The 15,218-nt window shown below is 39.9% G+C and overlaps 1 protein-coding gene across 22 annotated transcripts in view; it reads right to left on the reverse strand.

The window, feature by feature from the left end:
* Window positions 1-15,218, reverse strand: part of LOC120995626 (ABI family member 3 binding protein) — a 409,717-nt gene that overhangs the window by 83,237 nt on the left and 311,262 nt on the right. For 21 of the 22 annotated variants that reach the window (XM_040424962.1, XM_040424958.1, XM_040424957.1 and 18 more), the window contains 6 exons: window positions 14,551-14,625; window positions 13,549-13,620; window positions 11,671-11,742; window positions 10,956-11,024; window positions 10,468-10,536; window positions 7,317-7,394 (listed from right to left, as the gene is read on the reverse strand). In XM_040424962.1, coding sequence (XP_040280896.1) covers window positions 7,317-7,394; window positions 10,468-10,536; window positions 10,956-11,024; window positions 11,671-11,742; window positions 13,549-13,620; window positions 14,551-14,625 — 435 coding nt within the window. The remainder of the gene's footprint in view (window positions 1-7,316; window positions 7,395-10,467; window positions 10,537-10,955; window positions 11,025-11,670; window positions 11,743-13,548; window positions 13,621-14,550; window positions 14,626-15,218) is intronic. The other variant, XM_040424945.1, reaches the window with a different exon arrangement.

The following is a 15,218-nucleotide window of genomic DNA, read 5'->3' on the forward strand; positions in this document are numbered from 1 at the left end:
AGAGGTTTAATCCTAAATATATAGTTTGTTTTACACAGTGTTAGCTTTTCCTCAACTAGTTCACCCAAAGTGTGTGAGAATGCTTACTCCTGATGAACAAGAACCCCTATTCCAACCATGACTAGGAAATAGTTGGACCTTCTTGTACTTCTGTTTTCTTACTACTTCACCACAATGTTCCTTCCATCAGCTGTTTTCCAATGGTTGCTGCTAAGCTCGAATTGGCATGGGAATACTTTAGGGAGCATAAGGGAGGAAAATGACAAAGTGAGCCTGACAATGTTATTGAGACGGATGCTGTATGGAAAAAGATGTATTTTATATTATGACTGTAATCTGTGACTTGATTTGTTTTCCAGGAATCACTGGAACTATTATATATTTTTTTCAGAAGTGTTTGCAAACAAAATGGTCCAAAATGTAAGAGTTTGAGGCTTGATCATCCAGGTACATTCAAATCGTTGGACACATTCTGGCTACTGTTGATGAATGTGTTTGTCAGACGACGATATGGCACTTAATGCAGCCTTTGTTCATATTCTGGGCCATTTTCTATATTTCATAAGGTCTTCCTCCTTGTTGGCTACGTCTTTTGTGCTGTCCACATACAGATCCTGTCCATAAAATGGCTGCTGATGGAGGGTCATGTGACCAGGCAAATTACTGAGCCTCCTCCAAATACACTGCACCTGCGATATGCACTGTTGGAAGTTAGGATGGAGGAGACTGAGTGATTTACCTGGTCACATCACCCTCCATCAGTGACCATCCTTATGGACAGGACTTGTGTGTGGACAGCACAGAAGATTTTGCTTATAAAATATAGCAAATGACAAAGAATATATTAGTAAGTGGTATATAATAATCTTACACATACATTCGTCAACAGGAGCCACAAATTAGTCAACCCCTTTAAAGGAAATGCGTCATCAGAAAATTACCTTTTGTTTAAATCAAGTTTTTATATTTAACATATTTTTAAATAATTTTTGATAATGTTATTTTAGATTTTCCTTGTCTATGTCTACATTTAATAAAAAAACATAAAATCCTGCAGTTTTCGCACTGGCCACTAGGTCTATACAGATCACTTTACTGCAGTTACCTGCTTGTCTATACACAAAGGTGATATCATTACATACATGATTAGAATGACAGATAAGACAGGATCCACTATTCACAGTAGATGATTGTCAAAGCGTATCTATTCTTTTATTGTACAATAACTAGAGATGAGCGAATCGAAGCTGACGAAGTGGAATTCGATCAGAATTTCAGGAAAAATTTGATTCGCAACAAATGCAAATTTTCTCGCGCTTCGTGGTAACGAAGCACAATTTTACTAAAATGGCGGCTACACGTGTGAGGACTAAGGACATGGGGCAAGGAACCCTGGGAAGGCAGGATCACCCAGATTGACATGCCTGCAGGCAGCCAATCAGCAGCCATCCAGCCCTGTGATGTCACAGCCTTATAAATATGGCAGCCATTTTAGATTCTGCCATTTTCCAGCTTTCAGAGTGCAGGTACAGACGTGTGAAAGCGCTAGGGACAGCAATTGGAAAAACCTCACTGTGGAAAAAAAATAGACAGAAAAAACTATTTATAAGTGCAGGGAAAGGATAGGGAGGAATCATTTCACAGCATGTTAGTGAAGGGAGAGACATCAGAAGGCGCTAGGGACATTGATAGGAAAGTGATTTACAACTGCAGGGAACGATTATTTGGGGATCCAAATAGTCATTAGACAGCTCTGTCATTCCAGCTTTTCGGTATTGGGCTGCAAGTGTTATGTTGAAAAGCCTTTAGTGGCTTATATCTTAGAATTTTTAGTATCTTATATCAGTACTACAAGAAAAATATATACGCATTTCACTTCTGCAGTTATTTCTGGTGAAAGCGTAAAGGGGCTTTTTTTCAGTAAAGGAACAAAAAAATATACGCACTGCACTGTTGCAGCTATTTCTGGTCAAAGCGTATAGGAGCGTATTTCAGTACTACAAGAAAAATATATTCTCAGTGCATTTCTGAAGCGTATAGTTGCCTACTTCAGTCCAACAAGAAAAATATATTCTCAGTTCACGTCGGCAGTTATATGTGTTGAAAGCATGGCTGGGAGTCAGCAGGGTGGCAGCAGTGGGAGGTCGGGAGCCAAACGTGCCTGGTGTAGAGCATCTGCTTCGCAGCATCCTACCTCCCTGGGAAGTAGTGGTGCAGGGGCTCACGGAAGTAGCAGCGGTAGCAATCAGTCAGTGCGTGGCGGTTATATGTGTTATTTTGTATTTCAGTACAAAAAGAAAAATACATTCTCAGTTCACGTCAGCGGTGGTTATATGTGTTGAAAGTGTTTAGTGGCCTATTTCAGTACAAACAGAAAAATACATTCTAAGTTCACGTCGGCGGTTATATGTGTTGAAAGCCTTTAGTGGCCTATTTTAGTACAAACAGAAAAATACATTCTCAGTTCACGTTGGTGGTTATATGTGTTGAAAGCATGGCTGGGATTCAGCAGGGTGGCAGCAGTGGGAGGTAGGGAGACAAACGTGCCCGAGGTAGAGCACCTGCTTCGCAGCGGCCTACCTACCCGGGAAGTAGTGGTGCAGGGGTTCACGGAAGTAGCAGCGGTAGCAGTACGTCAGTGCGGAGGATATATGTGGTAAAATCTTTATTGAAGTATTTCGGTCGAAAAACTAAATTTATTCAGCGGTCAGCGCTGTGGTTATATGCGGTTAAATCTCCATGATGTCTCCATGATAAATCTGCAGCGTGGGGGCCCTGTGTGGCTTCTACACACTTTCAAAATAATCCTTCAGCGGAGCGAATAGATGCCGGATGACTGGGATGCTCCCTGACCTTCCAAGGAGCTGCTGTCGGGAGCAGCGGTTCATTTCTGAGACGTCCGTATAGTTTGGAGGGAATCTGAAGACCCTTTCCATCTCCGTGCACCGTTATATGTGGTAAATCTTTATTGAAGTATTTTGGTGGAAAAATAAATTTTATTCAGCATTCAGCGCTGCACTTATAGGTGGTAAAATCTTTTGTGACTTATTTCGGTGGAAAAAAATTGTATTCAGTGTTAAGCGCAGCACTAATATGCAGTCAAATCTTTTGTGAATTATTTTGGTGGAAAAACAAATTGTTTTCAGCGTTCAGCGCTGCACTTATATGCGGTAAAATCTTTTGGGACTTATTTCGGTGGAAGAAAAAATAGTGTTCAGCGCTGCAGTTATACTGTATGCGGTAAAATCTTTTGGGACTTAATTCGGTGGAAAAAAAATTGTATTCAGCGTTAAGCGCTGCACTTATATGCGGTAAAATCTTCTGTGAATTATTTCGGTGAAAAAACTAATTTCATTCAGCGTTCAGCGCTGCAGTTATATGTGGTAAAATCTTTTGTGACTTATTTAGGTGGAAAAGAAAATTGTATTCAACGTTAAGCGCTGCACTTATAAAAAAAAACAAATTTCCACCTCCTCCATTAATTTCCTCCTCTCTATATTCTCATCCTCAACACACACACTGACTTTACACCCCCCAGGTATATATCTAAGTGGTGCCTGCACCACCTAGGGGCGAATAAAGGTAAATGACACTGCCAGCCTGTTAAAGGTAATTACTGCATGATACCACAATACATTTGATATGACATTTAGAACAGTTTTAAGTGCCCACATATAGCACATAGTGGGACACTGCATCAAGATGAATCAGGCGTGGATCAGCCAGGATTTCCACACACCAATGCCTGATGCATCAGACTAGATCATCCATAGTGCCACACCAACAATTTGACAAAAGAGACTGGTTTCTTCTGACTACCTGCCTCAGCTACTATTCTGATGCTGTTACCCGCCTGATGCCACACATCTGATGCCAAATGCTCCTTCTTTCACCCACCATCTTCAGCGGGTACTGGTATTGCCACCCACCTCCACAGTATGTCACCTTGCCACTCTGTGGCCACCTCCAGACTCTGTCATTGTGCCGCTCTGTGGTCCCCTCATGCTGCTGCCACCTCCAGACTCTGTCATTGTGCCACTCTGTGGCCTCTTCCTGATGCTGCTGCTGCCACCTCCAGACTGAGTCATTGTGCCAGTTTGTGGCCTACTCATGCGGCTGCCACCTCCACACTCTGTCATTGTGCCACTCTGTGGCCTCCTCCTGATGCTGCTGCCGCCACCTCCAGACTCTGTCATTGTGCCGCTCTGTGGTCTCCTCATGCTGCTGCCACCTCTAGACTCTGTCATTGTGCCGCTCTGTGGTTTCCTCATACTGCTGCCACCTCCAGATTCTGTCATTGTGACGCTCTGTGGTTTCCTCATGCTGCTGCCACCTCCAGACTCTATGATTGTGCCACTCGGTGGCCTTCTTCTAATGCTGATGCTGCCGCCACCTACAGACTCTGTCATTGTGCCACTCGGTGGCCTCCTCATACTGCTTCCACCTCCAGACCCTGTCATTGGGCCACTCTGTGGCCTCCTGATGCTGCCGCCACTTTCAGACTCTGTCATTGTGCCGCTCTGTGGACTCCTCATGCTGCTGCCACCTCCAGACCCTGTAATTTGGCCACTCCTCCTCATGCTGCTTTTACCTCACCACTATGTCATAGAGCCACTCTGTGGACTTCTCATGCTGTTCCCACTCTCCCCACTTCATGACTGGTCCACTATTTTGGCTTTCGGCCTGGCTTACATCATCATTTATCTGACACTTCTGCTGATCTGTCAGAAGGAAGGAAAAATGTCTATGTAACATATGTAAGGCCTTTATGGTTCCATATCTGCCAATATGGGTGTGCACGTGTACCATTATAAACACATATATTAGTATGGAGAGACATTAACTTCTTACTATAAAATGGCTCTGGGCTTGGCCGGTTTGAAATTAGAGAATGTCAGAATACTAGAAAATGTCATATACAATAACCTTCCCAATTTTACATGAACATGTACACAGTAACATAGTTAGTAGACTTTGAATCAGACAAAAAACTGTTATCCGGCAATAATGATCGAGAGGAAGGAAAAACAACCCAAATGAGGCAGGAGGCAATTTTGTTCTGGATCTTCTGGATAAATTTAAAGGGAGTCTGTCGGCAGTTTTATGGTGTCTTAACTAAGGCAACCTAAACTAGCGACAGATTCCCTTATCAGAATGCTGGGTCGCTATCTTTAATTGACCCAGCCGCTTTTATTAAATCTTGTATTGAATATTTATTAGCTCCTGGCTTTCTTTACCCCCTGCTGATAATTCATTTGGAAAAAAAACTGTCAATCAGTGGCAGAGGGGTGGAGAAAGTAAGAAGCTCATGAATATCAGGACTTGTTGGCATGCACTAGAGCTGTTAGGATCGAACAGCATAAAACTGCAGATTCCATTTAATTCTCAACTCCAAATCTGGTAATCAGAATAAATCCCTAGCTCAACAACCCACCTCCAGTAAACCAGTACATACCTGTTATTAAGCTACTTTCACACTCGCGTTTTGGCTTTCCGTTTGTGAGATCCGTTCAGGGCTCTCGGAAGTGGTCCAAAACGGATCAGTTTTGCCCTAATGCATTCTCAATGGATAAGGATCTGCTCTGAATGCATCAGTTTGCCTCCATTCTGTCTCCATTCCGCTTTGGAGGCGGACACCAAAACGCTGCCTGCAAACAGATCCGTCCTGGCACACAATGTAAGTCAATGGGGACGGATCCCTTTTCACTGACACAATCTGGCACAATAGAAAACTGATCCGTCCTTCATTGACTTTCAATGGTGTTCAAGATGGATGCGTTTTGGCTATGTTAAAGATAATACAAACGGATCCGTTCTGAACGGATGGAGACGGTTGTATTATCTGAACGGATCTTTCAAGAAAGGCTTCTGGGCCCCTTCAAACTCTTGGATGTATGAGTCACAGCTGAATTCCCCAAACCATAATATATATATACACCCACCTAAAGAATTATTAGGAACACCATACTAATACGGTGTTGGACCCCCTTTTGCCTTCAGAACTGCCTTAATTCTACGTGGCATTTATTCAACAAGGTGCTCATAGCATTCTTTAGAAATGTTGGCCCATATTGATAGGATAGCATCTTGCATTTGATGGAGATTTGAGGGAGGCATATCCAGGGCATGAAGCTCCCGTTCCACCACATCCCAAAGATGCTCTATTGGGTTGAGATCTGGTGACTGTGGGGGCCATTTTAGTACAGTGAACTCATTGTCATGTTCAAAAAACCAATTTGAAATGATTCGAGCTTTGTGACATGGTGCATTATCCTGCTGGAAGTAGCCATCAGAGGATGGATACATGTTCTCATTCTGTTTACGCCAAATTCGGACTGTACCATTTGAATTTTCTTAATAGAAATCGAGACTCATCAGACTAGGCAACATTTTTCCAGTCTTCAACAGTCCAATTTTGGTGAGCTCGTGCAAATTGTAGCCTCTTTTTCCTATTTGTAGTGGAGATGAGTGGTACCCGGTGGGGTCTTCTGCTGTTGTAGCCCATCCGCCTCAAGGTTGTGCGTGTTGTGGCTTCTCAAATGCTTTGCTGCATACCTCGGTTGTAACGAGTGGTTATTTCAGTCAACGTTGCTCTTCTATCAGCTTGAATCAGTCGGCCCATTCTCCTCTGACCTCTAGCATCCACAAGGCATTTTTGCCCCCAGGACTGCCGCATACTGGATGTTTTTCCCTTTTCACACCATTCTTTGTAAACCCTAGAAATGGTCGTGCGTGAAAATCCCAGTAACTGAGCAGATTGTGAAATACTCAGACCGGCCCGTCTGGCACCAACAACCATGCCACGCTCAAAATTGCTTAAATCACCTTTCTTTCCCATTCTGACATTCAGTTTGGAGTTCAGGAGATTGTCTTGACCAGGACCACACCCCTAAATGCATTGAAGCAACTGCCATGTGATTGGTTGACTAGATAATTGCATTAATCAGAAAAAGAACAGGTGTTCCTAATAATTCTTTAGGTGAGTGTATATATATATATATATATATATATATATATACACATTTACAGAAAAACGTAAATTGCAATGTAATGACTGACACCCGGAGACTGTAGAAGAATTTTTTTTATTCTCTTTTTTAGAACATTCAAACAGCAATATTAGTAGCAAAAACTGTAACCACTCCTCTAACGCGTTTCAGACCAATTTATTTATACCTCATGTTGTTTGAATGTTTTAACAAGGAGAATAAAAAAGAATCTGCTTTGTTGCTTTTCTGTTTCTGTACAGCAGAGAGTTCAGTAGTCCTACTGCTCTTACAGTATGGACCCTCCTTCTATCATGATGGACCTATTACCTGGTATTGTGCCAGACAGCCAGTTGAACTCCCCAGTAGGTCTTGATCTTATTGGTCCCTGTGTTGCTCCATTAACCGCTAAAGGAAAAAAAAAAGCTTAAGTTTCACATTTGTTCTACAAATGACAATTATTTAGCCCCTTAAAGGGTTTCTATCACTTCGTTTCACCTATTTAGCTTTCAGACACTAGCGATCCGCTAGTGTCTGCTTTATCTAACCATCCTAATATAAGAGCTTATTGTCCTGCCGTTTAGCTAAAAAAATAACTTATATAGATATGCAAATGAGCCTCTAGGTGCTATGGGGGCGTGATTAGCACCTAGAGGCTCCGTCTACCTTAACAAACTGCCGCCGCCCAGCGCGTCCCTCCAGCCCGCCCATCTCCTCCGGAATGCGATGCTCCTCGTATTCGGCGCATGCGCAGTGAATATCTGATCGCTTCCCTGCTCAGACATCTCCACTGCGCCTGCGCCGATGACGTCATAGTGCTCCGAGGAACAGGCGCAGTGGAGATGTCTGAGCAGGGAAGCGATCAGACATTCACTGCGCATGCGCAGAACAGAGACGCGCACGGAGAGGATCGCTTCAGCTGGAGATGGGCGGGCTGGAGGGACGCGCTGGGCGGCGGCAGTTTGTTAAGGTAGACGGAGCCTCTAGGTGCTAATGACGCCCCCATAGCACCTAGAGGCTCATTTGCATATCTATATAAGTTATTTTTTTAGCTAAACGGCAGGACAATAAGCTCTTATATTAGGATGGTTAGATAAAGCAGACACTAGTGGATCGCTAGTGTCTGAAAGCTAAATAGGTGAAACGAAGTGATAGAAACCCTTTAAGAATCAAGCCAATATTGGGCTTTACGACCACATCATTTGTTGTCTTTCCTGTATTCTCTTAGGTATAACTTTTTTATTTACTGTGCTGTTTGAAGCCATAGTATTGGGTTGCATATCAGCTTTAAATATTTCTACTTTTTTATAATGACAAAATCTGTGAAAAAGGATTTTTCTCCATTTTTTTTAATTCTAATTTTACACCATTTCCCATAATATATAAGGATATTAAAATTATGAGGATACCACTATGTCTATTTTTATATTGTTCATTAACTTTTATTTAACAAAAATGTAAAAAGTCACATTTATTTATTTGTTTCTTTACTTTTGCATTTAATATTATGTTGCTGCCTGTGCCTATCTGGGAAACATAAAATTATAAAATAGTGGTACACTCTTGAAAAAGTTAGGAATTTCCTACTGAACCCCCTTATATGGTGCATTTGCTGAAAATAATGTTTTCAATTTTATTGGTGCATGAAAATACACTCACCTAAAGAATTATTAGGAACACCATACTAATACGGTGTTGGACCCCCTTTTGCCTTCAGAACTGCCTTAATTCTACGTGGCATTGATTCAACAAGGTGCTCATAGCATTCTTTAGAAATGTTGGCCCATATTGATAGGATAGCATCTTGAAGTTGATGGAGATTTGAGGGATGCACATCCAGGGCACGAAGCTCCCGTTCCACCACATCCCAAAGGTGCTCTATTGGGTTGAGATCTGGTGACTGTAGGGGTTATTTTAGTACAGTGAACTCATTGTCATGTTCAAAAAACCAATTTGAAATGATTCGAGCTTTGTGACATGGTGCATTATCCTGCTGGAAGTAGCCATCAGAGGATGGATACATGTTCTCATTCTGTTTACGCCAAATTCGGACTCTACCATTTGAATGTCTCAACAGAAATCGAGACTCATCAGACCAGGCAACATTTTTCCAGTCTTCAACAGTCCAATTTTGGTGAGCTCGTGCAAATTGTAGCCTCTTTTTCCTATTTGTAGTGGAGATGAGTGGTACCCGGTGGGGTCTTCTGCTGTTGTAGCCCATCCGCCTCAAGGTTGTGCGTGTTGTGGCTTCACAAATGCTTTGCTGCATACCTCGGTTGTAACGAGTGGTTATTTCAGTCAACGTTGTTCTTCTATCAGCTTGATTCAGTCGGCCCATTCTTCTCTGACCTCTAGCATCCACAAGGCATTTTTGCCCACAGGACTGCCGCATACTGGATGTTTTTCCCTTTTCACACCATTTTTTGTAAACCCTATAAATGGTTGTGCGTGAAAATCCCAGTAACTGAGCAGATTGTGAAATACTCAGACCGGCCCGTCTGGCACCAACAACCATGCCACGCTCAAAATTGCTTAAATCACCTTTCTTTCCCATTCTGACATTCAGTTTGGCGTTCAGGAGATTATCTTGACCAGGACCACCCCCCTAAATGCATTGAAGCAACTGCCATGTGATTGGTTGACTAGATAATTGCATTAATGAGAAATAGAACAGGTGTTCCTAATAATTCTTTAGGTGAGTGTATACAGCTGTAAAGTTTATGACACTTTTTAGTTTACTGACCAGGCTGATATAAATCTCTTGATATTCTCATTTCTTACCCTGTGTGTATCTCATAAAACTAAAAAATAAATCTTTTAGATTTTTATTAATTGATAATAATAATAATAATAATAATAATAATGTTATTGTTGTTGTTCTGTACCTTATAGCAGAAAATTGAGCAGATAAATGAATTTACTGTACATTACAGAATTTTGCCGTTTCTGTAATACTATGCAATTCGCAGCAACAACAGGTTTAACCTTATTACAAAAGCCTCTTTTTAAAATCTATTAAATTTCTCAATGTTGTACAGAAGGTTTCTTTCCTAAAGACAAACGTTTTGTTAATAGTGATTAGAGTGGGGGAAGTTTTCCTATTACATGTTCCCATGAAAACACTAAATGGGTATCATAGTAAATTTCACATACAGTAGGGGTTATTTTTAACTTTTGGCGGCAATTTACTTATGTGCATTAACTGCCTGTGGGCAGGCTAGGAAATAAACAGTAAAAACACATAGACTTGGACTGGAAAACTGACTGGAAATATTTGCAGCACTTTTCACACATCCAATTTCCAAAAGGAGAGCTTGAGACATGGAGGGAATGCTGAAAAATAAGCTGTCTAAGTGTCGGTTGGAAAGGAATACAAATAATGTCAATATGAATAAACAGAAAGTTACATAAAAGCCATAAAATAGCAAACAGAGGAAAAACATATGTTATGGTCCCACAATAGAGACGTGTCAGAAATTACCAGGAAGTCTAGTCCGTGGTCTTAGAGAAGTTTTGGGCCTGGTAGAGCTATGTTGCAGTCGGTATGGAGCTGAAAATAGAAAGACAATTTCCAATTAATGAAGGATAGATTTAAGTTAGGGAGGCTGTGATGAGTCCTTTACATGGCCATGCAGTTCATTGCAGTAGGATTTCTCTGATGATGATGATGATGGAATATTGCTACTAAAATAGAAAAGTTTAATGGTAAAAAGTAAAAATGTGGATTTAATTTTTTCCAGGATGGTTGTAGAAAAAGGAGGCATGCTGCGCCCTCAGCACAAAAGCAGGATGATGATGGAAGAAAGATATTGGTGAATAGAGCAATGCAAATCATAACCAAAGAATGGATGGAAAACAGCTTGCACGTTTTAAGTATGACCACGCAGCATGTCAACTAAGTATAATGGAGGTATCTAAATATATTACAAGAGAAATAAGCCATTCACAAGAGGATGTGTCTTCTATTACCCAACGTAGTTGCAACAATCACATGTGGACGTTTAGGTTTAGTAGTATCCATGGGTGCTCCTGTAGAAGCTATTAAGAAATAATTTCAGTTTCTAAACATATATCTATGTAATTCCAAGGTTACAAAGCCTCTGACAAATACACAGTGCTCTTAGGGTACGTTCACACAAGGCAGATTTGTTGCATAAGTGAATTGAGTTGTTCCTGCAGCGTATCAATGGGTTTTTGGAAACCCCACTCAGTTGTATCTGCAGTTGCTGATATTTCTGCAACAAATCTGCAATATGGAAACATGCCATTGGTATACATGGTTTTGCTAGAAGCAGTTTTCTGTTCTTCTAAAATTAAAAGAATAAGCCAAGTACACTAATACATTTTTAAATCATTCCATTTACAGGCACCACACAAAAAAAAATTACAATTTAACCTTTTGTATTTGATCAGGATTTTTTTTCCCATTTCAATGCAGTGGCAAAAGTATAGGATCACTGTACACAATTTTATATGTACTACCGATTAATATTAGAACATGTTCTACAGCGCACCTTAGTAAATACCCTGTTTTTACAGCTTCATGAGGCTGCATTAGTTTATAATATGCATTTCTTAATTTTTTTTATTCAAATGCAGACATTTCTTCACACTCTCAAAAATGACTGCAAAATGAAAACTTTATGAGATTCCAAAAGAAATAAAACACATGCAAATGTATTACCAGGTTTTGCGCGAGTCCGAGGAGTTGGTTTGGGTTTTTTGGTTATTGGTGTTGAAACCTTTTGCGTTGGAACTGTAAAAAAACCCAGTGAGATCTCTTTTTTTTTACTGCTAAAAAAATCAGTGTTCTGATTTCATTATATTAGCCGTGATCACAGAGAATAAACACAGACATGGAGTATACTAATGATGAAGTGTTATTACACGATATGCTTAAGTTAGATGCAGTTATGAAAACTATGTCCAGAGTTCCAGAGTTATGTAAATTGTGCACCTAAAAAGTTCACTTTTAAAACATAGAAGTGTAAAGTACTGTAACATTATGTTTTTTCATGTATTCAGAGATGGCCAGTACTATAATTCAATCGTTCATTCAAAAGGACCAAGCCCCAGGTCAAAAGATTGGTTAATCTTCTATGTTACAGAACATAAATATTCATATGTGTTCATGATCTGTGCTAACATCAGCAACATCAAACTTAATGGCTTCTCACAATGGCTTTTTTTGTTATTGATCTATCTAGCCATGATATTTCACTGCACATAGTAAGGGCGAGTTGACATCACTGTACTTTCCTTTCTTCTGATATGTCAGAAGAATATAAAAAAAAAAAAAATGGATCATGTATTTTGAGCATCAGTTATGATCAGTTTGCACAAAAAGTTAGTGATCCGTCTTTTTTTTAACATCAGTTATGATCAGTTTGCATCAGTTTGTGTCGCTTCCGTCAGAGATCAGTACTTTTTCTCCTGTTAAAAATTAATCACTGACGGAACTGACACAAACAGATGCAAACTGGTCATAACTGATGCTCAAAAAAAGACGGATCACCTATTTTATTTATTTATTTTTAGTGACAACTGATAGTAACTGAGCATAACTGATGCTCAAAATAAGGGATCCGTCTTTTTAAAAATGTTCTGCTCTTCTAACAGATCAGAAGAACGGAAAGCTAAACGGTGATGTGCTAAGCCTACAGCTAGTTTCACACTAGCGCTAGACATCTTTGGCAGGCTGTTCCGGCAGGAAGCAGCCAATCGGAGATGTCTGGATCTGGCATTGCCTGATGCTACCTGATTCCCGTCGGCCCCATTAACTATAATGAAGACCGGCGGAGATCTGTCAGCAACCCGGCAAATATGCAGAGAATCAGCTGAATGAAAACCACTGCGGCATATTTACTGGATTGTGGCCAGATCTCAGCCGGTCCCTATTATAGTTATTGGGGCCGGACGGCAATGCGGTTGAATGCAGAGAGAGTATAGGACATCAGTAAAAAAAAACACTTGGAAAACCCCTTTAACTTATCTGAATTTTGTCAACTAATGTCATATCTATGTTATTTCAGCATATGTTAGTAGGTTAGTGAGCAGGTATTCCAAACACATTTGTGCAATGGAACAATATAAACTAAACTACAGAACGGCACACAGATTATTCACAGAAAGGTAAGAAAATCAAAATTTATGGGAGCAATTACTTTGAAGATGATGGACTAGGAAAAATTAGCTGAAGATCTAGCACGATTGGTAGGCACTTGACTTTAGCATCTAATATGCTAGAGATTTATGTTTAGTGGGTATCATCCAGTATACAAAGTAAATAGAGTATGTACTGTTCTGGTAGATATCTTTTAAATAAAAATGTAAATGTTGAGTGAATGGGTTCCTTTACAAAGCAGATCAGTCTAGATCTATCATATACTGTACATAATGTCTCCTAAAAAAAATGAACTCATAACCTCAATGTGAACAGTGCTGATTCTATCTTTAAAATCTGATGGTTTTCTATCATGAGAGTTGCCTAAAACATTCCTAGTTCATAAGATGAAGTAGTAGCAAATATGGACAGCACAACTGCTGTAGTTAAAATATTTACCAGGCTCTGAATGAGGAGGACTTTCAGGCTTTTGTGTTGCTGTGGACTGATAAGGTCTTTGTGTGTTAGGAACTGAAAAATACAACAGATTAGTAGTGGTAGCCGTTCGATATAAGCAATCCAATGTATACTAGACACTATACTGTATACCAGGTGTAGCTATAATATTTCCGTGTGCTCCCCTTACTTTTCTAGCTCTCAGATGTAAGAAATACACGATAATTAGTATCTCATTTTGTAAAAAAGAGCTAGGCCAGCGAACAGCTGATTGCCAAGGGTCAAGTTTTCCTAGCTATTGGAGCTCAGCTGAAATCAAAGCTGCTAGTGTCACAAGGTGAACATCCATGGTTGACCATGTAATACATGGGTGAGCTGTGTCTGCCACAGTAAGAGTTGCTTTTTGTCAGTAGCTCTTCACTCTGCTGAGAGCAACTCTTCGTTCTGGCTTCTAGAGGGGGGTTATGAAACAACCCTTTAACATTCATCATTGTATTGCTGTTAGCCAGTAGTTTTTGGTTAGGAATATATCAATTTGGCCTGTCAAGATATAATATATTAACGAAGGAGTAGGAAGGTTTATATTTTAGATACAAACAAATTAATATATAGAAGTGTATCCTCCCTTGTCATCCCTCATGGCTCGAGATATCCCGAGATGAGTGGTGTGAGATGACCAACTTTCTGTATTGCTCTGTTGGTCACTGGGACTAATGCAAAAGTTCTGTTTTAAAAAAAAGGAAAGGTAAGGAAGGATACAAAAGCTGAGGCTGAAAGAACTAAGATTGTACTTTAACATTGTAAAACTTCATAGAGATGCTTATAGAAGTCCACGTAAGCTATCAGATTTACTGATGCTTCCTTTTAAAAGGGGATCTACAATCAGACATTTCTCTTTTTTCAAGTTTAACCTTTAAATGAGTGGGTACTCGGCATCATAAGAAATGACATTTTTGATGTGCTCTTTGCAGATATTGCAGTCAATAAACATGAAAGGCTCTTTACCCAAAGGTACATCTGGTTCTTCAAAGATCTGAAGACTAATAACATTTATAGGTACTCTCTGTGTTGATTTTGGAGCTGTGATGAAGAATAAAACAAATGCTCGTTATAGTAAAATGTTAATATGGCACCAGCATGTACATTTTTGGCTAATAAGAAACTTTCAACAACAAAAAATTAAAGAAACAACATAGAACTCTGGAAACATTGTACATTTCATGAGAATCTTTGTAGGGCTTTCCATTTAATAACTGAGAAAAAACATACAGATGATTAGTTAAACTCCTCCAAAACACATCAAACACGGATCTACCTCAACCATACAATAATTAAACTTGACTTTTCAAGAGCAATCAAGGGGTTTTCATCCTGCAGGAAATACTGGTCAGAGTTCCTTTGGCAATATATCATCAATTATAATAATAATGCTATGCCACCAACCAAAAATGTTGGAGAGAGTGAGCTAGATGTCTACACACAGGAACTTAATTATAATTCATAGAGCCCCATAGCAAAATAAAAAGGGGATACCACCGTCTGGTGTAATAAAATGAAAACAGCAGCATAAGTACCATTATTTAAAGGTATGTATAATAGCACAATATATCAGAAAACACACATTATAGCAAAAGCCACCATATTGTTACTTCTCACAACAACAACAACATTCT

Source organism: Bufo bufo, chromosome 3, assembly GCF_905171765.1.
Source record: "Bufo bufo chromosome 3, aBufBuf1.1, whole genome shotgun sequence".
NCBI classification, from domain to species: Eukaryota; Metazoa; Chordata; class Amphibia; order Anura; family Bufonidae; genus Bufo; species Bufo bufo.